This window comes from Coenobita brevimanus, chromosome 48 (assembly GCF_032717465.1).
Source record: "Coenobita brevimanus isolate Jiangsu-jjx chromosome 48, ASM3271746v2, whole genome shotgun sequence".
NCBI lineage: Eukaryota > Metazoa > Arthropoda > Malacostraca > Decapoda > Coenobitidae > Coenobita > Coenobita brevimanus.
In genome coordinates, this window is record NC_137001.1 from 7,069,070 (window position 1) to 7,093,027 (window position 23,958).

The 23,958-nt window shown below is 41.3% G+C and overlaps 1 protein-coding gene across 1 annotated transcript; it reads right to left on the reverse strand.

The window, feature by feature from the left end:
• Positions 1 to 4,643: 4,643 nt before the first annotated feature.
• On the reverse strand, positions 4,644 to 6,110 carry LOC145399280 (uncharacterized). The gene is made up of 2 exons (XM_080271955.1): positions 6,086 to 6,110; positions 4,644 to 5,596 (listed from the first exon to the last, which is right to left on the reverse strand). The coding sequence occupies exons 1-2, from the start codon at positions 6,108 to 6,110 to the stop codon at positions 4,644 to 4,646; spliced, it is 978 nt and encodes a 325-aa protein (XP_080128081.1).
• Positions 6,111 to 23,958: the final 17,848 nt, after the last annotated feature.

Consider the following 23,958-nt stretch of genomic DNA (forward strand, 5'->3'; position numbering starts at 1 on the left):
TCACTCTCATCTTAACCTGTTGCGTCCCATTGACGTATATATACGTCCAAACATTTTGTCACTGTGACTCCGGTTGATGTTTATAAACATGCCGCAATTGTAAGGTCTGTCATTTGCACATTTTACAAATTTCCCACATGATTTTTGATACGTATACACGGGACACCTTCCTCTACCCTATGCCAGGCAGGGGCAATGCCTTACCCCGCATGACCTCCCTCCTCCCGGCACGCCAATGTCTCGGCAACTCACCTGTTACCAGTGACCTGGCTAGTAAAGACACGTCGCACCACGGTACAAAATTCAAGGCCAGAGTGATTCCCCAATCGATGACAATGTGGAGGACAAAGTTTATGTAGCATTAGAGGAAGAAATGATGATCATGTAAAGCACCAAAAAAGGTGCAGTATGTCAATGTGTTTGGTGAGTGAAACAATGCTTATATCGCCTATATTAGTGTGAAAAGCAATAAACTCTTGTACTACATATAAATTCCTACAAAATAAATAAATACCATTTATGAGTGGTTTGAAATAGTTACCTCTTCCACAGAATATATTTTCTCTGGAGCCAGGCCCCATAGAAAACACAGTGAGGAAAGGGTATTGTTACCTGTATCAGCATTTTAACCCCCTATGGGTGGGCAACTTATCAATTATACCACCGTGTGGAGCAGCATATTTTTGGAAAAATAAAGTATCAAGGAATAAGCATAAATATGCATAATTCGATGAAAATGGATAAAAAAGAAAGACAAGAGGTGTTACATGTGCGGTAATACATCTCTGCTGGCTGTGGGAGGAGGAGGGGAGTGAGGGAGAAGAGGGGAGTGAGGGAGAAGAGTGGGCAGGCAGCTAATCACCAGGCGCGCCTGGGGGGAGGCTAGCAAACTATTCATTCATTTGCTTTTTCTTCACCACTGAACACTATATTTATCATTTATGCTTTCTTTACACTATTCATTGTCTTCAAAATCTTATGTATGTGTTTTCTATTTTACTTGAACACTTACAACAATATAACTTACATACGTATATACTATTTTACTTGAACAAATATAACACTACAACTTATACATAGAGAGAGAGAGAGAGAGAGAGAGAGAGAGAGAGAGAGAGACAGACAGCCAGAGATATTCTATTTTACTTGTTTCAAGGTTTGGGAGAGTTGAGGGCAGGACAATAGGTGACAAGGATGCCTCATCACCCAATTTCACCAATAAATTAGGACCGAAAATGGCTGGACGTTACGTAACATCATCCGCCTCCTCACGCACGGACGTTACGTAACGTCGCCCGCCTGTTAGGGGTTAAACCTCAGGTGAGCGATTTCTCTTTGAATTTTCAATGTTTCTCATAATAAGCGGAGGTTTTAGTAAAAAAAATTAAAAAAATTGAAAATCTGCTGGGATTGGGGGAAGTCATTGATTAAAAATCTGCCAGGATGGGGCGGGTTAAATGTCAGGACAAACGTGCCTAGCCCTGCACTCCTACGCTCCTCATGGGGTAACACAAGATTAGATGATGAATGAATGAAAATACTTTCAACAGATTCCCAGGTCTTTTTCTTTCACAGCTATTAAAACTTTATCATATCTTGCCCTTCTGCCAAGTTCCATCATACACTCTGTTTATATGCCTTCATATTATCATGCATTTAGCTGGATGTAAAGTGTTCCTATTATACTGCACATCTCCTATAGTCTCACCAATCTAAAACCAAGGTTTGGGTGGGGTCTGGCGCTGGGTGCACCCATGCCATACTTCCTAAACGAGCGATGAGTAGATTCTGTTATATATGTAATAGGCATCACAGATAGGTACACACATACTAATACAATATAAACGTAAGTATTCTAGCACATCAAAGGAAGGTAAACTTGTAATGCATATGGCTCTTGTACATCAATAAAGAAACGTGGCATACATATTTTACAGTGGTGCTGAAAAAAATGTAGTTACTTTTACCGACTTTCACGGTAGTTCTAAGTTGGGTAAGTAATGTAACAATTACGTTTATAATATAATTTGAAGGAATCAGTAGAACATACGCTATTTTCTTAATAGAAATAAGTAAGTTAAAACACTCACGAGCAGCAACATCCACATCCATTGGAGGGAGATTTAAGCTTCTGTCACGTGCTTCCACTGTTCACTTTCTGTTATATATATAATTTAAATTATATTTATAACTTAAATTAGTTTGTCTTTACACACACACACACACACACACACACACAGAAGTGGGTGAAGTCATGTCAGGCCAGGTGGTGAGATGTGACCGGCGAACTATAACGGTGTCAGGTCAGCCACTAGCCAATCAGAGTATAGGAAACAAGGCATCGCTGTACGGTGGGAAATCCCCGGCTGGACTCCACCCAAACCTTGGTTTTAGATTGGTGAGACTATAGTGCATGGTAATTTGAGTGAAAGAATACACTGTGTCGGTGAAAAATATACACCACAAACATATCATGTACTATTGCTATTAATGGTGACATATCTTACTTGATTTCTGCCCAATATGTCATACAAAAAGGTAATAAAATGTCATACAAAAAGGTAAGTTGCTGCCCATAAAGACCAACAATACATACATTGTACAATATTTTTGTGTACAGATGTGCAGGATATAGTGTACCTTGCTGCCCAGTTTACTGTGTACTAAATGAATGCCCTGTACTCCTGTACAACTATCACGGTGAACAGCCCTCTCCTAATACAGTGCACTCTCAATATAATCAACTAATTTGTACCAGACCCTTGACATTACAGCCGAACACCATGCTGTTCAATAATTTCCCAGGCGTTGTGGCTTTTACCGAACAAAGACTGTTAAATATACAGCACTGTTTGGCCGTAACTCATACACAATAACATACAGGTAGGTCTAAATGGTTATTTTCTTAATAAATGCTCTATTTACTAACTGATGTTTTTATTCTTACCTTTCTGGGAGTAACTGCACTGCAATGAAAGACTGCAAATAGACCTCAGATAAATCTACGTACATTTGTCATTCAGTATTTACATGGAAAGTGTTGGTAAAGAAAATTGACACTGTACATTACCTGTTACATTAAATACTACGTATCAGAGAATAGCAAAACAAACAGTACAGAACAGCTCTGCATGTACATTAAACATAAACTGCATTCCACCACTGGCACAGTCATTGAAAACCACTACAAATCTGCACTATACTGTACATTGCCCATACACTACTATACATTGGTTGTTCGGTATTTACAGGGAAAGTGTGGGTAAACTCACTGTATATCAGCTGTTACATTACAGTAAATATTGTACTGTATTACCTAACAGAGTATAGCAATGCAAACAGTACAGAACAGCTGCATGTATATTAAACATGTGTTTAATGCACACACAGTGTGTGTGTATGTGGGGGGGGGACACAATGCTGGTAGGTGTTTCCTGCGCATCCATTCTATTACTGTACCAAACAAAGTTCTTTAAAAGAACGTTCGGCCAACTCAAAGTGGTCGTTAAAACTGAAATTCATTGAAAGAGGGTTCAGTATATTAAGGGTTTACTGTATCTAGAGTTTCATATTATTTTATCACTCATGGTTAATGGTGTCTTGGCTCAGTAGATCGTATGACATGCTACATGAGGGGTGGCCTGCCACAAGTACCAATAGTAGCTAAAGGCGCTCTACAGACCAAAGCACTCGTTTTTTTTTTTTTTTTCTACAATCCACTTATAAAAATTTTCCATTACAGACGAGCAGTTAGCTGTAATTTATAAGAGTCATGTGCACTCTCAGCCAGAATATTGCTCACCCTTGTGGAATGGATGTGGAGAGGTTGCATTAAAACAATTACACAAAATTCAGAACAAGGCTGTTAGAATTATTAACAACCCTGCCACTACAAATAAACTACCTCCCCTACAAGTACGAAGGAATGCTGCCTCCCTTGCATTATGTTACAGAGGTTTTTATGGCAAATGCTCAGACGAAGTTGCATCCATGTTGCCACCTCTCCATGCCTTCCCTCGTGCTACACGGGCATCTGGTAGCGCTCATGACTGGAATGTCATTCAGTCATATTGCAGAACTTCTGCCTATCAGAATTGTTTCATTCCCCGAACTGTATCTCTTTGGAACTCACTTTCCCGGAGATGTTTCCCTCCAAACTTCAACCTACAGCTGTTCAAGTCTGACTGTTACAGATATTTTATGAACAGAGGACACCAGTAAGCTGGTGTATGGATTATTTTTCTTTTTAATCATTTGTTTTTCTTCCTGTCGTTAAAAAAAAAAAAAAAAAAAAAAAAAAAAATCCAGCCTAAGAGATAAAACATGTCTTCTCCCTCACTTGTTAGTGAATGGAACTTTGCCTGGTTAAATCCTAATTTCTTCAACAAGTTTTGCCACATTTATCATAACTATATAATTGTTCTTACACTAGAATGAACTGTCAGGTGCCAAGTGAATAAGAATTTTTTCTACACAGTTTTCCAGTCATCACATTTCAAATTCTTTCACTCCTGAACTGATACTGGAGAGATCATAATAATACTGTTCACCCTATTCATCACACTTGAATTTCTTCACTCCTTAATGAATTAAACAGTGTCAGATGACATCCACTGGGTCAACTGTTTACCACATTAAGCACACTAGAAACTCTTCCCTTCACAATGATTTAATAGGTGTTTGGTGAGATTGCTTTTCAGACCAAACTGTTTACCACACTCACCACACTTGAAATTCTTCACTCCTGAATGAATTAATAAGTGTTTGGTGAGATTGCTTTTCAGACCAAACTGTTTACCACACTCACCACACTTGAAATTCTTCACTCCTGAATGAATTAATAAGTGTTTGGTGAGATCACTTTTCTGTGCAAATCGTTTACCACATTCATCACACTTGAAATTCTTCACTCCTGAATGAACTAATAGGTGCTGAATGAGATGAACCTTCCATGCAAATCGTTTACCACATTCATCACACTTGAAATTCTTCACTCCTGAATGAAATAATAGGTGTTTGGTGAGATAACCCTTCTGTGCAAATCGTTTACCACATTCATCACACTTGAAATTCTTCACTCCTGAATGAACTAATAAGTGTTTGCTGAGATCACTCTTCTGTGCAAATCGCTTACCACATTCATCACACTTGAAATTCTTCACTCCTGAATGAATTAATAGGTGCTGAGTGAGATGAACCTTCCTTGCAAATCGTTTACCACATTCATCACACTTGAAATTCTTCACTCCTGAATGAATTAATAGGTGTTTAGTGAGAACACCCTTCTGTGCAAATAGTTTACCACATTCATCACACTTGAAATTCTTCACTCCTGAATGAATTAATAGATGTTTGGTGAGATTACTCTTATCTGTAAATTGTTTACCACATTCATCACACTTGAAATTCTTCACTCCTGAATGAATTAATAGGTGTTTGGTGAGACTTTTCTTCCATGCAAATTGTTTACCACATTCATCACACTTGAAATTCTTCACTCTTGAATGAACAACTGCATGCTGGATAAGACTGTTCTTAAAAGCAAATGCTTTACCACTCTCTAAACATCTAAACTGCTTAACTTCAGCTGAGGACACTGTGTCCAGGACAGTCTCATTGTCACTGAGGAACATTTTGTCACCCACCTCACACTCTGACTGTACATCTGGTTCTTCCTTTACCACCTCCAGTATTTTGTCACCCACCTCACATTCTAACTGTACATCTGGTTCTTCCTTTACCACCTCCAGCATTTTGTCACCCACCTCACATTCTAACTGTACATCTGGTTCTTCCTTTACCACCTCCAATATTTTGTCACCCACCTCACATTCTAACTGTACATCTGGTTCTTCCTTTACCACCTCCAGTATTTTGTCACCCACCTCACATTCTAACTGTACATCTGGTTCTTCCTTTACCACCTCCAATATTTTGTCACCCACCTCACACTCTGACTGTACATCTAATTCTTCCTTTACCACCTCCATTATATCATTCCTTCCACCTCTCTCAACTTCCACTATACTTCAGATACTCTACCTTGGTGTTAATCTTACTGTCTACCACCAACAGGATGACTTACCTTCACTGTACCAATGCTCAGTCATCAGCTGCTTCCATTACAATGAACAATAACTGTCAAAAATTCATCACTATTACTGGATAATAATTGTAATTACATAAAAAGGATAAAATTTCAACACAGACTATTCTTCCTTTAACCCTTTGGCTGCAACCTATCATTACGCGGCCTAAATTCTTAAAAAATGAATGTGCTAATTATAACTTTGTTGTTACTTTTCCAACAGGAAATGACCATGAAGTTTCCATTTTTTGTGTGTGATAATGGTCAAAAATGCATCTTTCTCTACGAGAAAATCGTGATTCTCTGAGAAAAAAAAAAAGCAATAATAATTAAGTTTCACTATGTGTAATTTTGCAATAATGACGAGATTTATGTCAAGCAAGGTTTTTCACTTGTAAATCTACACTACAAACATGTACACTGTTTGTTGGCACATAAGAGATCAAAATTTACCGTTCATGTACAAGAAAATTGTAATATTCTGAGAAAAAAATGCGAAAATAGTTTTTGCTATTCTCTAATTTTGCTATAATGACGAGATTATTTACTTCAAGCAAGGTTTTTCACTTGTATATGTACACTAGACACAATGTTTATTGGCACATAAACGAAATAAAAACTTACTGTATTTATACAAAAACAACAGATGTGTGGAAGGAAATTTGTTTTTTTCAGCTGTGGATTGAAGTCCCCTGACGCGTCATGAAGAATAATTAGTAGGGCGACCACAGTCACCTACCACGGCCAAAGGATTAAACATTGCTAACACGTGAATGCTTCTGAACCGTAACTTTAAATATACAGATCACTGCTGAGTCAAGCTGTCAATTCAGACTGATATTACCACCGTCTTCCTTATTTCAATAGCTGCTACCTACTGTCTCTGCAGCAACAGATACCGCAAATGATCCCACACCAGGTAAATCATCCAAAATCAGTTCCTATGTGAGAAAAAACAAATCTTCCACAGGACACTACATATATAATAACACATAAGTTGTTGATCGAGGTACCTCTTGCTGGATGTGCTAACACAACATAAGATGTGCCCTCAGTCCTGTTTTATACTTATCATCCATTACTCAGGCAGCATCCTGATGACGACAGTGTTTACAACTGCTTTACTGCTCTGACTCCAGCTGTGAACCTGGAACAACAGTCGCCTTTAGACCAGCATCTCCATCAACTTAATAACACTGTCCAATGAACCCTGCTTTTGCATGAGCTCATTTATGCTGTGGAGAGAGGGAAAGAAAAAATCAGATTCATTTTTATGGTTATTCAATTTGCACTGCAATAAAAGACATGAAAATGTATATAAAAAAAAGCTAAAGAAAAAATGCTGTGTCTTTGTCTTATTAAGGGCTGGTTTGTAAATCTCTGTGTACAACATGAACTGTTATAAACAAAAAATACAATTTATTTAACATTTAATATCACTTTACTCTGACATTCATGATCAATACATCTTCAACCCTTAAAATGTGACATTCCTTCCATGAGTAATCATCAAGTAACTGCTATATTATTTTTGGAATGTATTCTGAATTTCCTGCCACCTCATTATTGTGCATCAGAGACATGGATACCATCAGTAGTGGCAGTTTGACAGTAAGCCACACTACTGTAAACATTCCTGTATAGAAGAGAGAGAGAGAGAGAGAGAGAGAGAGAGAGAGAGAGAAACTTTTTAAAGAGCCAAAAGAGGGACCTTTGGGAAAATTTATGATTCACTTCTCCCCAATACCAAAACAAGGAGATTCTTAAGCTTCTTTTTGTGCAGATTCCATTTGCACAATGCACGGTATAACCTGGTAATACATTAGCCATGCAAAACAATGGTTTACAGTACAACACTTTATAAAGGCAGAGCCAGAATCATCAACATGAAGATTTGAGTCTTGGCACAATCATTACCTTTTAGCTGCAGTCTGCAGAGTCCACATCAGCTCCTCTGATGAACTGACTGCAAGCTGCCTTGTGCGTGTCCAGCTGTTCTCTCACCACACACCTGAATCACAGATCACTTCATTACATACACAACAGTAGAGTATCCATTGGACAAGTACTTAATGTTACATCAATGCAACTAAGTAATACTTTTAGAGGTCACTGGCCTGGAATCAACAGATTAATATGTACTTCCTGAGGAAATACAGAAACCAGTAAAACTTAAATGTAAAGTATTCCTAAAACAAAGATACATACAGCAATTGTAATTACATAATTTAAACAATGACTGAAGGTAGTAGGTGGTGGCAACCATCATCCACTCACTTGATGTATGGTAGTACTGAACTTCTCCCTTCCCCCTTCTAATTTTAATTCTGTGTCTGCCTTCCTCTCATCTTACCTCTCCCTTCCCCTGCTGTTACTTTTAATTATTTTCCTTTCCATATCAGGTGGCTCTATGCTCAGTGACAAGCCTAACAGTTTCCTATAACCCAGGAAACCATTAAAACTCCAGCTGATAACAATACAACCACACTATAGGGTGAAGTGGAGCCTGCTATGGTGCCCCTGTTAACTGGGTGAGGAGATGCAAATGTGGCATTCATCCAGGAACCAAATCACAGTATTCCCTGCACCCTGCTTGGGTCAGGCACTGTCAGCCACAAACGAACATCAGGTCATTACATGGGACAACCCTGTAGTGTTGCTTGCCTGTAGCTGATGGGTCTGCTTGGCCAGACAGTTTGGGGTTGATCAGCAACAAAAAACAACCACTGACTATCACACATCTGGCAAGTCCTGTGTGGTGATATGGGTGCCAAGTTACTCCACCTAGTGCCACCTCTGCACCACTACACAATAGGTAGCTACTGACTGCTCTCACATGTGTTTCCATATGTAGACTAGATGCTTCCAATATCAGCCTAGTGCTGTTACACTGACTTATTCTACATTCTGTCGCCGCCAAAACCCTCTAGAATCATAGGACTTATATTCTACAATCTGTCACCACCAAATCCCTTTAGAATTATAGGATGTTAAAAATGGTAACTGCACTGGATTCAGTCATACGAGGTCTATCTATCTATCTATATACCTAGGCTGCTTCCCCCAAGGAAAGGGAGGTAGCCGAGACAGGACGACTCACTCTCCATTTACTCATCCATTCAAACACATTCATTCGCATCTTAGCTCCAAAGGGGAGAACGGACAGATCCTCACCGCATCACACCGCACAAGGGTCAACTGCGCAATGCAATCAGTGACATCCGCAGCAGGGCCCGACAGCAGAACTGGTTTACCCCTGCCACATCATAACAGATCCATCCCCTTACCCGCACCTGACCTGACTAGCTGATCAGACCAAATGCGGGAGAATATCCCCTCAGGGCTGCGTCATCACTTATTCATTCACAATTTCTCTCCATTTATTTCTGTCACGCACAGCCACTCTTCCTTGCTCAACAGACATCCCTCTCGCATCCAGCGCTCTCTTCACACTGTCCATCCATCCTATTCGTGGTCTTCCTCTCAGCCTTACACCTCTCACATCAGATATAGTTATCTTTTTCACCAATCGTTCATTATCCACGAGGTGCTATCCAAAATTTTCAGGACAGGGATCATGACTCCTAAACGGATTGCAGTAGTGCGATCCGCCTCTAGATGACAGTACACTCAACCCTCGATTTCCTGGACTAAAAGGGGGGGGAGACCAGTCTGGGAATCACAAAAGTCCGGCCCCACATCCCATTCCCTGGACTATTACCATCCTTTGTCCGAATTCTCCAATACTGTCCGGCAATTATTCCGATATTCTAAAGCATTCAGGTATGTAGGCTACATATACCAACATAACTAACATACACAGTACATAAAATAATAACAGTGACACAATAACAATAATAACAACTGACACAATAGCAGTACAGTATTTTGCTAGCTACAACCCTAAGAATGGTTGTTTAGACAGTTGTTGACGAGAATGTGGAGGGTATGATGGAGGAAGATCAGAAAGCTGAGGAAAAAGAGGAAAATGAACAAGGAATGGAACACCACTATGTGAACCAACCACTCATCAGATGACTGAGATACAAACACGCAGTCATCAAATGTGATCTCGATCTTGGACAGAATTGGCAATTTTAATTGGAAAATATTTTAATCTTTATCACCATATAGGTTTGCACACCTAATTATTTGAAATGCAGTAAAACGGGCTTATGGCGTCTGGCAATAGATAGATAGACAGTAAAAAATTTGTGCTTAATTTAATCATTCACAGAAAATCAGGATTCAGAGCGAAAACTGCTTGAAGACAGCAGAAGTGTTTTGCCTCTAGCCTAACAACTCACCTTGACGGACTTTTGTTTTGTATAAATATTGATTTACAATGCAGATACATTTTTTTGTACTAAATATTTATGCAAAATAGAAGTCTGTCAAGGGGGCCAACATTGGCCAACCACTCATCAGCTGACCGAGATACAAACACTGATGATCTGAAGGGGAAATATCTGTTAACATTGGCGCATTTTAGCTCTGAAACCTAATTTATTAATTGGGTTATATTAAATACATTTTTTTTAGCGGATTTCAGATAATTAGGTGTGTATGAGCCACCGTGGCGAAAAAATATATATATATATATTTTCCAGCGAAAAGTGCCGATTCAGTCTTTAGTCACACCGAGTTGGGTGAGCTAAGTGAGTAGGAATGGATTCCACTGACTTTGTTCGTTCTGTTTCGTTTCGTTTTTAAAGGCTCCAACATGCTTGCATGTGTCGGGCTTGGTCACCTAATGGCGGCTCTCCACGCTGCACGATCCATTGCAGCCTCCCTGTTCAGTCCCTTAACCCTGAGGTCACACTTAATGACCTTGTCCCATGTCTTTCTCGGTCTACCCCTCATAACCCCACCCCCAATATTAACACTTCTCACCTTCCTCACCCAATTATCATCCCCCATCCTCTCTACATGTCCAAACCACCTCAATCTACCTCTCCTCATCACAACATCAGTACACTCCAGTCCCATCCTACCTCTCAACTCTTCCATCATAAACCCAGCCCCTCAAGGCCTTGGACGCAGGGACGCACTGCACATCCACCTAATCATTGTCATTTCAGTACGTCTGAGCCAGCGAATACCTTCCTCCTTCACTGCCCAGGTCTCACTTTGTCTGTAATAAAATATTTGTTTTTGTTATTTATGAATTTTATTGTGTCCAAGCCTGCCTTAAATTTCACTGTGTTATGCACTAAACCATTTACAGTGGCATTTGAGAAAGGTAAGAGGCAAATGGGATATTGCCACGAGTTAGGAACTGGTGGGGGGAAGAAGATTGGTGGCCAAGATGCAATTCATGTATGAAAATATCTTCTTGTGTGTTACAAATGGCCTTTATCGAGTCAAAACCTTGCTAAAATTATACTATGTTGTGCAACAGACTGCTTATAGTTTTACATGTGAGAATAATGGCCGGACTTTTGTGAGAATCCCGGACTTGTACGGGCATTTGTCCAGCATTTGATAATATTGTCCAGCCTCAGTCCGTGTCTGGAAAATCCGAAATCCGGGAAACGGGTCTGCCAAATCGAGGGTCGAGTGTACTATCATGCATTGTGAGTCAGTGTCACAGGGCGAGGAGCTAGGCGGACGTGGGGATTTGTGACATTCATTTGTCTGCTCTTGCGCATGTGCTGTCAGGTGATTTTAGGATAGATATAAAAAACGAACAGTGACTTTACATCAAATTTCTGCAAATCTCAGGAAAAGTGCAAAATAGACCCTGACAATGATTCAACAAGTGTTTGGTGAGCAATCTCTTGGTCGGACACAGGTGTCTCAGTGGCAGACACAGTTCAAACATCAGTTGGCAATGACAGCCACACAGGGAGGCCCTCAACCAGCACAACTCCTCAGAATGTCACAAAAATTCAGCAGCTCATCCATGAAGATCGACATCGGAGCATTGACGATATTGGTGAGGAGGTGGGAATTAGTTTTGTGACATGTCAGAGGATTCTAACTGAAGAATTAGGCAAGTGCCCCATCACAGCCAAATTTGTCCCCAGGCTCCTGACAGCTGACCACATGCAGCAATGCGTCGATGACTGCACTGAGCTTCTTGGACTTGCCTCTGATGAAGCCTTCTTGTCCAGGCCCTCTATGACTTTTTCTGTTCCCAAAAATGAAGATTAAGCTGAGAGGGCATTGTTTCGAAACCACTGAGGATATCCAGAACGAACAGCAGGAGGTGCTTGACACTCTCGTCAAAAAGGACTTCCAGGGAGCATTTCAGCAAGGAAGGAAGCGCTTGGACCGCTATATCAATGCGCAAGGGAACTACTTTGAGGGTAATGGTGGCCAATAGGAGCTATGGTGAGTTTTCAAATTCATATAGCACTAGTCCAGAAAATTATGGATAGTACCTCGTGTGTAACCCTTCCAGTTCAGTATATTTTTCCAAGAGCTGAATAAATTTCTCCCTAGATATCCATAATAATTAAGACAGGACAATATGAGCCTAGTTCAATACTTATTACTACAAGCCAAGCCTTACTAAATCTATTCAAACACACATGTTACCCCACTTAAACTGTCCAACCTAACAATATAACTTAACCCAACTTAACCAAGCCAACTCTAACCTAACCTAACACAGTTTTGTTTCATTTCATTTTTAAAGGCTGCAACATGCTTGCATGCGTTGGCCTTGGTCACCTAATGGCGGCTCTCCATGGTGCAAGATCTATTGCAGCCTCCCTGTTCAGTCCCTTAACCCTGAGGTAACACTTAATGACCTCTTCCTATCTCTTTCTCGATCTACTCCTTAAAACCCCACCCCCAATATTAACACTTCTCACCCAGTTATCATCTCCCATCCTCTCCACATGCCCAACCCATCTCAATCTACCTCTCCTCATCACAAAACCAATACACTCCAGTCCCATCCTATCTCTCAACTCTTCCATCGTAAACCCAGCCCCTCCAGACCTTGCACGCAGGGATGCACTACACATCCACCTAATCATTGTAATTTCTGTACGTCTGAGCCTGCGAATATCCTCCTCCTTTACTGCCCAGGTCTCAATACCATACAGCACTACACTCCTAACCCATGCTGCATACAAAGACCCCTTAGCACGTAGGAAGAATCCTCTCAATGTTAGGAGAGGCAACAGCTCCCTGAACTACTTCCAACCACTTCTCACCCTAGCCACAGAGCTAGCTCCAGCACACCCTCCAGCACACAACATGTCTCCCAAATAACAAAACTCTTCCACACACTCAAGAGATTCACCAGCAAGTTCAATCCTTTCATGCCTGACAGTCTCCACCTGCTCTCCCCGACATGCCATACATCTAAATCAGCATTATCTCGCAGTCTACCTCTGATACCACTACATCTCTTGTGCATCCATTTATCACAAACACCACACAAGAGGGAATTACTTCCCATGCCCTTGCGGCAAACTGCACATGGCCACTCTCCCTCGTCTTTGACAGTACTGCCACCAACCCTAGATATCATCACTTTTGTTTAATCTGCATTTACCGTTAAGCCCTTGTGCCCCATACCATCTCTCCACTTCCTACACCTTTCCTCCGCCTCCCTTTTGTTCTCTGCAATCAACACCAAATCATCAGCATACAACATCTCCCACGGGAGTCCATTTCTGAAGTCATGTGAGAGGGCTTCAAGTACCATGATAAACAACATGGGACTCAAAACTGACCCCTGATGCACACCAACGTTCATGGAAAACTCATCACTCAAATTTCCATTCACTCTTACCTGGGTGCGAGCACCCACATACATAGCTATAACCACCCTAACCAGCCACTCCTTCAAGCCAAGCTTTCTTATTGCCCACTTCACCATCTCTCTAGGGACTCTGTCAAAGGCCTTTTCCAAATCAACAAAAACAAAATACAGATCCCTTTTCTTCCCAATATATTTTTCCTGAAGTCTAAACTAAATTTATTTAACCATAACCTAGCCTAATCTAACCTAAACTAACCTATGGTAACTTATCCAAACAGTCTGTAATATCATAAATCAGGTTAGGATAATAATTTGGCATTAACCCACCACGTGCCAGTGCCATTTTAATACGGTCTGACATAATTCCACGGCCAGTGCCAGTGCCGTTTTAAAATGGTTTAAAATAAAAAACTTCACTGTAACCGCATTTTTCAAGATTCGCGGGTAAAAATTAGCAGGCATGTAAGGTAACTGTTCCTCTACCATCCCCCAAGCTGTCAAGGCCATACACTCACTCGCTCTCCTGCTCACGCTCACTCTGCCTCACTCTGCCTGTGTGCCCCACCCAGTGCTGTACACAGTGAAGGGATTTTGTAAATATTTTCATGTAAATGTAAGTTGTAAATATTTTCAATGATACCTATTTAAGATACATACGAAAACAAAAATAAAAATGATCTGATGCTTTCTTTTAAAGGCTATTTATACAATAGCAATGCTTTTTCCATTACTTTAAACTGAAAATAACATACTGTTACGAAATAATAACGTAATGAGTAAGAATTAGTCTGAAAGAAAGAGTGGGAGAGAGAGCAGGAGTTAGAGACAGGGATAGTTAGAGGTGTGTGTGTGTGTTCTTACGTAACTGTTCTTACCTAATTGTATCTTTACAGGAATGAGTCAAGCTCGTACTGTCCCGTGTCTTAAACCATATTTATTGTACATATCTTTAAATTTGTGAAATGTTTTGGCACACACTATTTCATTCGGTAGTGCATTCCGCTGATCAGTTGCTCTATTTGGGAAACTAAATTTCCTTACGTCTTTATCAACTCTCTTTTTGTGCAGTTTTTTGCAGTGTCCTCTTGCTGATGCATCCCCATAGGTTAAGTAATCATTTACGTCTATTTTCTCCTTCCCTAATATGCATTTATATAGCATAATCATGTCACCTCTTTTCCTTCTCTCCTGTAATGTTGGTAGATTCAGTTTTTTTTAGTCTTTCTTCGTAGCTTAGATCCCTTAAGCTTGGTACCCATCTTGTAGCGGCCCTTTGAACTTTTCCAATCTTGTCTGTGTGTTTTTTTGAGATGAAGACTCCAGACTACTGAAGCATACTCCAGGGTTGGTCTGATGAATCATGTTATTATCTTTCTTAGCATGTCTTCAATTACGTATGTGAACGCTATTCTCAGTAATCCCTCTACTTTCTGGAAGCCCACTTTCCGGACATTCCCACTTACCGAACATTGTGGGCCTGGACCATCGGAACTGAAAAATGGCCAAAAAAAGAAAAACATACCCCCAAAATCTGAATTTTTTCCCACCCGTAATTTCAAATTGCCACACAGCGCCAAACAGCTGCTTACACCATGGCCCCTTCACCCCTTCCTTCCTCCCCCCTCCCCCCTTCCCTGTCAGGGTTGCCGTTTGTTATTTTTCATTACCAAATGTGGGCCAATTTGGTAATGAAAAATTCGTCTGGTAATGAATCAGAATAATGCATTACCAAACGGATTTTTCACGTGTATGAGGACACACAGGATGGAGATGGTGGATTCTTTGCTCTCTCTGATTAATCTGCTACCCTACATAGCGTGAAAATAATCAACATGCTGTTAATTATAAGGAGAGTGATTACATGTATTTCCACTTGTATATATAATTAGTGAAGAATAAATGCTAGCTTTACGAATTTGGTAATGAAAAGTTAAATTTGGTAATAAAAGTTGAGGATATTGGTAATGTGGCCATTGCGATCTGGCAACTGTGTTTCTCCGACATCAAAAGTTACTCCCTAACTTCGATTGTGAATAGATGCTTATCGCACTGGAAGCCACATGTGCTCGTTATTTGTGAATAAACAGTGAATATACTGCACTACCTCGCCTCTAGACCACATGGGAATTTACAGTGTTGTGCAGTGTTAAGAAATTTGAACTTAGAGTGCAAAGGATCAACTGTGGAGTGCAAATTGGCAGTTTATCTGGCGGTTAGAACTGCAGTGGTGCAGTTAAGAACAATGTGCAGTGTTAAACAATTATAACTCACAGTGCAAAGAATTAAGTGCACCACAACACTGGATTACCGTACATGCTTCAAGAGCATTTTCATCACTGCCAAAACCTTAGAAAGGCAGCCACAAACGTGATGTAAGTACCCTGACTGAGGTACAGTCACTTCTAATTCTTCATTCTTTGGTTCCTTTTCATTTATTTCATGCTTTATGTCCATTATTGGTGTGAATAGGGTCTTAAATAGGTTTAAATAGGTGCTCCGCATGTCTGGTAGGGAGTTATTTAGGTGGCTTTCAAAGTTAGGCTGGGTTAGGGTCTATAAGTACCAGTCCAGGAGGCTGGTGCCCACTATCCCAACAGGACCACTTTCCGGACGTGCCTTTGGCTCTATTACGTCAGATAGTGGAGGGATTACTGTGTGTATATATATATATATATATATATACAGTGGGCTCGCACAGTGCGCGTCACCGCAGTTCGCGATTCGCCTTGTGCACAAGTGACCAAAAATCATAACGAAAAACCCTTTATTGCGCGAATTTACCGCACAGAACGCGAGACAGAGGCAAGGAGTGGCTCAAAAATGCCATTTTCTACTAGTGCGTGACCACTTCTCACAGAGTGCGTCACGTGTCATCATGTTGATGCGCAGAAATTCAGGGACATTCTACTGCGCAGCTTGGGGTACAAGGGAGCGGGCGCGCCATAACAGTCCCGGCTCGTGCACTGTGCAGATCTGATCTCTACAGCTAACCTGTTGTGTACAACGTGTGGTGTTTTTTGTGCTGCCTGTACTTCGCTGCACCATGGCTCCAACCCCAAGAGTAAAGAAACTTCTGATGCACACCACCAAGTTAAAGATAATTAAGATGAAGGAGGAGGGTCAAGGAAACACGGCTATCGGGAGAACCCTGGGACTGGCTGAATCTACAGTGAGAACTGTGTGGAAGAACCGTGAAGCCATAAAGGCTGTAGTGAAGACGTACGGTGCCTCTGACCTAGATGGCCGTTTGCGTGTGGGAAATCGTGCTATGATATTAATGGAGCGCTATCTTGCCACCTTCATAATGCGGAAAGAAAAGGAAAGTGTTCCACTCAATGGATGATTTATTCGGAACCAAGCCCAGCTCTTTTACAAGGCTGCATCTCGAAGGTTAAAAGTGGAAAAACCGTTCAGGGCATCGGTTGGATGGCTGGACCGTTTTCTAGCGCAAGGAACTCCGTTACGTGAAAGTGTCTGGTGAACGTGCCTCTGCCGATGAGTTGGCCGTGAGAGACTATCCTGCAATATTTAAAACGATTATTGAAGAGAGACAGTACACCAACGACCAGATCTACAACATCGATGAAACGTCCTTATATTACAAGGTCATGCCAAAATCAACTTACATTGCTAAAAGACAGAAACAAGCCCCTGGTCGCAAGCTCAAGGAGTGTAAGATGACGGTAATGTTCGCTGTAAACCTGTCTGGGAGCCACAAGATGAGGCCAGTTGTTGTACACACAGCTTCACATCCAAGGTGCTACAAAAACCTCACGAACATGGATGCAAGTGGCGTGTATTGGTACAAGTCTGTAAATGGTTGGATAACCGGGAACATTATGGCAGACTGGTTAACGAGGCGGTGTGTCCCTGATGCGAGAGCCAAGTGTCGGGAACTGGGCATTCCATTTAAGATGCTCCTTGTGCTTGATAACGCACCAAGTCACCCTCCATACCTGGAAAATCTTCACAAGGATTGTCGTGTTGTGTTTCTGCCGCCCCGCACAACGTCACAAATGCAGCCACTCGATCAAGAACTAATCGCCACAGTGAAGCATTTCTACCATAAGGAAGAGTACGACTACCTATGCAGGAAGACGGACACACAAGAGGAGCTTCATGCCCTACAAGAAGATCATGACGAAGACCTTGATGAGGCATCTGCTCCCGTTCCATCTCCACCAGCACCTCTATCCCGACCTACCACAGATGCCATGACTGTTGAGGAATTTTGGCGTAACTTTACGGTGAAGGACGCAGTTGAATTTCTCCTTCAAGCCTGGCACCTGATTACACCTGCAACAGTGAACTATGCGTGGTGAATGCTTGTGCCTCACCTGTCCATCACCCAGGAGACGGCCATTCAACCACTGGCCGATGCTGAGGCAGCAACACTGACAGCAGCACAAGCTGTACCAGGTTTCGAGGACGTTACATTGGCGGAGATACGAGAAGTGCACACTGCTACTGAGGAACAGCCTCCCGAGGAAGTGTTGCAATGGACAGACTAGGCTGACGCAGAGCCCGATGCCAGACAGAGTCAAGCTGAGCAGCCTAGCGTGATGGAAGGCAGGACTGAGCTGTGTATGTCAAACATTAGCAAGATCCTTGCTGCCGTGGATAAGCTCAAGGAAGAGGTGAAGGCACAGGAAGTGAGCAACCTAAGAACGTAGGAACTTCTGGTTGGTATCAACAAACTCTTCCGTTTCTACACTGACAGGCACAGGGAAGAAATAAACAGGAGAAGACAGATGCTCATAACAAGCTACACACAAAGGGGGCTCAAGTTGGTGAAATAGCGGAACCATCAACATCATCTGCTCCTGATCCTGTTGAGGATGAAGAGGATGCAATGTCAGAAGTGTCAGCATTGGACTCTGAAGGTTTTATGGCCGAAGTGAGTGACTTGGATGCTCCTGGGGAAGGTGATCAAGAGGAGTCTGTGGAGGGAAGTGTTGGTGCAGTGGGAGGTGCGGCGGAGAGTGTGGCGCTGTAAGTATTGCCACGCCTCGGAACCCCCGTTATTTAAGGTCATCAGGCCTGTTGTCTACTGTTGTTAAGGTGACTACCCATATTTTTGTTATTGTAGCTATAGCTTTAGTACAACGTCCGAAACATGTGACCATTATTATGTCTCTAAGGGCCAAAAAATGTCCAGGTATGAGGGGGTACCGCCCATATGTAATTATTCCCATAAGATTATGTATTCCTAGTATGCGAATTCCCAGTGAGCGAGCTCGTGCACCGCCCAATCTCTCGCGCACTATGCGAGCCCACTATATATATATATATATAAAAAACATAAACGTGTGGAAGTGCGGGTGCTGGAGTGCAGGTTTCAGACCTCCCATTTGGTGTGTAGTTGCCCAGGACTGCTGGTACATGTTTTTTTTTTACATTCTATAAAGTAACTTTGGCTCACAGATTTCACCTCTCCAGTTGAAAATGACAACACAGCCATCTTTAAAACTCTCCCTGTTAATCTATCACTCATTCCCTCTCCTGGTATGGATGGGAGGCAAGGCCGGGATGGAGGTGGCAGGGGCCAGGCAGATGGTTGCTGCGGCAAGCAGATTGGACTGTGTGGATTCAGAGAACATTGCTCCAATCCCACCTGATCCCCTTGAAAGACTGGTAGTGCAGCTCACCCACCTCCTATATGCCTACGCCACACACTGGACACCATAGAAAATGGGTAGGATATCAAACTCTGGTGGGAAACGCAAAGTGTCTGTTGCCATCATCCAAACTGCCCTGACTACCTATTTCATGAGGGCTGTGGCCATCATCTGAGCTTTGGGGGTTAAATGATTGTCACAATGGTTGTTAACATCATCTTGTGGTGTGCTGAAGACACATGGACACCATCTTAGAATGCTGTTTTTGGCACTAAATTACACTTATCTTTGCTGATTTATCCAGAGCTACCCTAAATTTTCATAACAACCCAACCCACTGTATTCCCTGTCGTATATAAAGCACACTCCCCCCTCCAAAAAAAAAATGCTAAACAGACACAAACACACACAGGTCGTTGACAGAGATGGAGCTCTTCCTGGATCGTGGGGAAATAATCACTGAACCAGCGACGAAAAGAAGACCAGCCTATTTGTGATTGTGTGAATGATTGCGTGAGTGGTGGTCCCGTCGGACAGTAATTAAAAAATCGCGGTTTTGGTCATAAAAACAACAAGATATAATGAAAATAGAGTGTCTCCATATGGTTGATTCATGGCGGAAAGGGACGGTCCAATGTTTACAAGTGGCGAGAGAGAGAGAGGGCTTCTCTGAAGAGGACGTGGGAAATGGAAGTATTAAGTTGAACCAAACAAGAACAGCAGGTGTAGAGAAAACAGCAGAGAGAAATGTCCAGCAGACATTAACTCTCCTCCTCTTATTGCCTCCCTTCAACCTCTGTCTCTTCACCGCACTGTTGCATCTTTATCTCTTTTCTATCGCTACTTTAATGGTCACTGTTCCTCTGAACTGTCTGCATGCCTTCCTCCACCTCTACGACGGGCGCATGGCACCCGTCTAGCAGCAAACTCTCATCCCTTTTCTGTCCAACTCTCTAATGCAAGAGTTAACAGTTACTCCCAGTCCTTCATTTATGCAACAGGCCAACTCTGGAACTGTCTGTACTTCCTGCTGCCTATGATCTCCAGTCTTTGAAACACAGTGTGTCCAGGCATCTCGAAATCATCAGATCTTGAATTTGGCTCTGTATTGTAATCTGTTTTTCTCTTGGAGGGAACTGTATTGCGGGCTCATGGCCTTTGGTTCCTTCTTCCTCGCATAAAAAAAGATAAAAAAGGTATAGGCAGTAAGTAAAGAGCTACAGGAAAGGACCACAGAGCAGGAAAACGAGATCAAAAGTCTGCGAAACTGGAAAAAATTTGTACACATAGTGATGAACAAGAAAGAGAAGTTACTGAATTAAAAGTGAGCAATGAATCAGCCTCAAATGAAATAAAACAGCTTAAGAGGGAGAATAAGAGGTTGGATGAAGAAAGAGACAAGATGAAAAGCAAACTAGATGAGTATGAATCCAAATCAAGAATACAGGACGAGAACATTAAAGAAATCAAGGAGCAACATAAAAGGTGGAAGAAAATTCAGGAAGAGGGAAATGTAAATTTGAAAGAGATTATCGAACAACAAAGCAAGGAAAAGATGGAGAGAGTAGTAGTTAGGGTGATGAGAAGTAGAGAATCTTTAGTTAGGGATGTAGCAGATAAGAAAAAATGTGTAATAATTTCAGGAGTTAAGGAAAAACGTATGACAATAAGATCAGAAAGAGAAAGAGAAGAACTGAGTAAGGTTAAAAGAAATAATATCAGTAGTCTATTCTATCTATTGCCAGATGCCACAATCCCGTAAGGGGTGGCCATTTGACTTTGAGTTATTTGTTTTATGGGGAGGGACACTAATCCTCCACCAACCCACTTGTTGACACGTAGGGAGCACGTATGGTTTGGTTATATGGTTACCACCCAGCATAGTAAATGGCTTACAGGAAACCATTTGGCTTGTCACTCAATGTAAAGCCACCTGTAAAGGAAAGAAAAGTAATATGAAGTGACAGGAAAGATGGGAGAAATATGAAGAGAGGAGGGCAGACACAGAAAAAAAATGATAAAGGTAGTCATGGAGGAAAACAATGAAGTTCAAGAAGAGACTGAAGAGGTGTTTAAGTTAGGAAAGTATGAGGAAGGAGGGACAAGGCCATTGAAGGTAAAGCTTAAGTCTCAGGCAACAGTAAACAAAATTCCCAGTACAACATGGAAATTATCAGACAAGGGTTAAAAAATGTTTGGATAAGGAGAGATGCAAATGAGGAAGAAAGAGCTAAAATAAAGGAGTTAGTAAAGGAAGCAAAGGTAAAAAACAAGCAGAGAACGGAGGAAGAGAAGACAGTGTTTTATTGGAGAGTCATGGATCAGAAATTAAGGAAGTGGTACTGGTGGAGAGAAGGAGAAAAGAGGGTATAAAAAACATCAAAAATAATGTGAGGGTGGCATATACTAATGACGATGGTTTAATATTGGCACATCTTGAAATCAACGATTTTTTGAGGGTACATGAACCTGATGTTATTTGCTTTGTAGAGACCAAATTAAGAGAAGATATTGATGTTCATATGGGAGATGGTAAATACAAACTGTGAGAAGAGACAGAAAAGAAAAAAAAGGGAGGAGAAGTGATGATAGCAGTGAAGAACATGAATGTAGATACCGTGCAGATGGGAGAAGGCAGGGCCGAAGTGATAAATGTGAAATTTGAAACTGGAGAGAATAGCAAGAGAGATATGACAGTAGTGTATGTTCCCCCTAAGACAAGAGCATGGAATGGTAATGAATACCAGGAAATGTTGTCAGACATGGCTTGTTATTTACAGAAAATGATTGAAAAAAGCAACAACATAATTCTAATGGGTGACTTCACTTGTAAAGAGGTGAACTGGGAGGAATGGGACTCAGGAGGCAGCAAAGATTCGTGGGGCACTACATTATTAAATATAACAATGAACAATGTGATGATGCAGTGGGTCAAAGAAGAGACACGGTTCTGAGGTGAGGACACACCAGCAAGACTAGACTTACTGTTTACCAAAGAACCCAACGTCATAGAATCACTGGAATATCTGTGTCCTATTGGAAAAAGTGATCATGTGGTCATTGAGTTCCAGATGATAACAGGGAACGTAGAACGAAGAGACGAGCTTTACAGGCAGGGAAGATACAACTTTGGGAAAGCAGACTCTACAGGTTTGAGAAAATTTTTCAAAAATCCAGATTGGAGAAAATTCAGAGAATCAAGAGAGATACAGAAGAAGTGGTATATTTTTCTAGGCCTTTATAATTCAGGAGTGGAAAAATTTGTGCCAAGAGTAAGGGGGAAAGAAAACAGGAAAAAGGAGTAGTTTAATAGAAGGTGTATAATAGCACAAAAAAGAGAGAGATACAGTGTGGAACAATTTGAGAAAGAGAGGTGACAACAGAACAAAGGAGGAATATAAAAGAACTAGAAATGAATACACAAGAATACGTAGAGAGGAAGAAAAGAATTTTGAAAATGGTATAACAGACAAATGGAAGGATGAACCCAAACTGTTTTATTGATTTGGCAATGGCAAATTGAAACAAAAGGAAGGAATCATCAAACTGAAAGTAGAAGGAGAGGTCTATAAAGATGCAGCAATGCAAGCAGAAATAATGAACTAATGTTTCCAGTCAGTTTTCATAAATGAAAAGGAGTTTGTGGAAGGGGCGGAAGTGACTAGAAATATAGTGATAAAAGATATGAAAGTGGAAGTACAGGAACTATAAATTACTGGAAACTCAAGATGTAAGGAAAGCCCCAGGACCAGATGGAATTTTTAACTGGGTACTGAAGAAATGCAGAAAACAACTGGCGGATAAAATTCACAGTTTAATTGAGTGTTCTCTGGAAGAGGGGAAAGTGCCTCAAGAATGGAAGAGGGCAAATGTGGTACCAATTTATAAGAGAGGAAATAGGGAAGAACCCCTGAATTACAGACCGGTGTCCCTAACCAGTATGGTCGCAAAATTGTGCGAAAGAATTCTGAAAGACAGATGGATAAAATATCTGGAAGAGATGAATATCTTGGCTGATAGTCAGTTTGGATTTAGAAGTGGAAGGTCGTGCGTTTCCAACTTGTTGAGTTTTTACTCAAGAGCGATTGACGTGCTACAGGAGAGAGATGGTTGGGTGGATTGTGTGTATTTAGATTTATAGAAGGCCTTCGGCAAGGTACCTCACAGGAGACCAATGTGGAAACTAGAGCATATAGGAGGACTGAGGGGGAACCTCCTGGAATGGATGAGAGACTTTTTGAAAGACAAATGAGGACAGTAATAAAGGACAGGATATCTGGATGGAGGAAAGTAATAAGTGGAGTCCCACAGGGCTCAGTGTTGGCGCCAGTAATGTTCTTGATTTATGTAAATGATATGGTAGATGGAGTGAACAGTTATGCAGGTCTGTTTGGTGATGATGCAAAGATCTTGAGGAAGGTAGAGGTTGCAGAGGATTGTAAAATGCTGCAGGAGGATCTGGATAGGATACATGATTGGAGTCGGATGTGGGAAATGAAATTTAATGCAAAGAAATTTAAAGTATTGGA

Bases quoted from the DNA above. Each gene is read 5' to 3' on its own strand.
- LOC145399280 (XM_080271955.1), bottom strand. From the start codon at position 6,110: ATGACTGAGCATTGGTACAGTGAAG. The intron at 5,597-6,085 runs GTAAGTCATCCT...TCCTGGACACAG, and splicing joins TGAGCATTGGTACAGTGAAG to TGTCCTCAGCTGAAGTTAAG.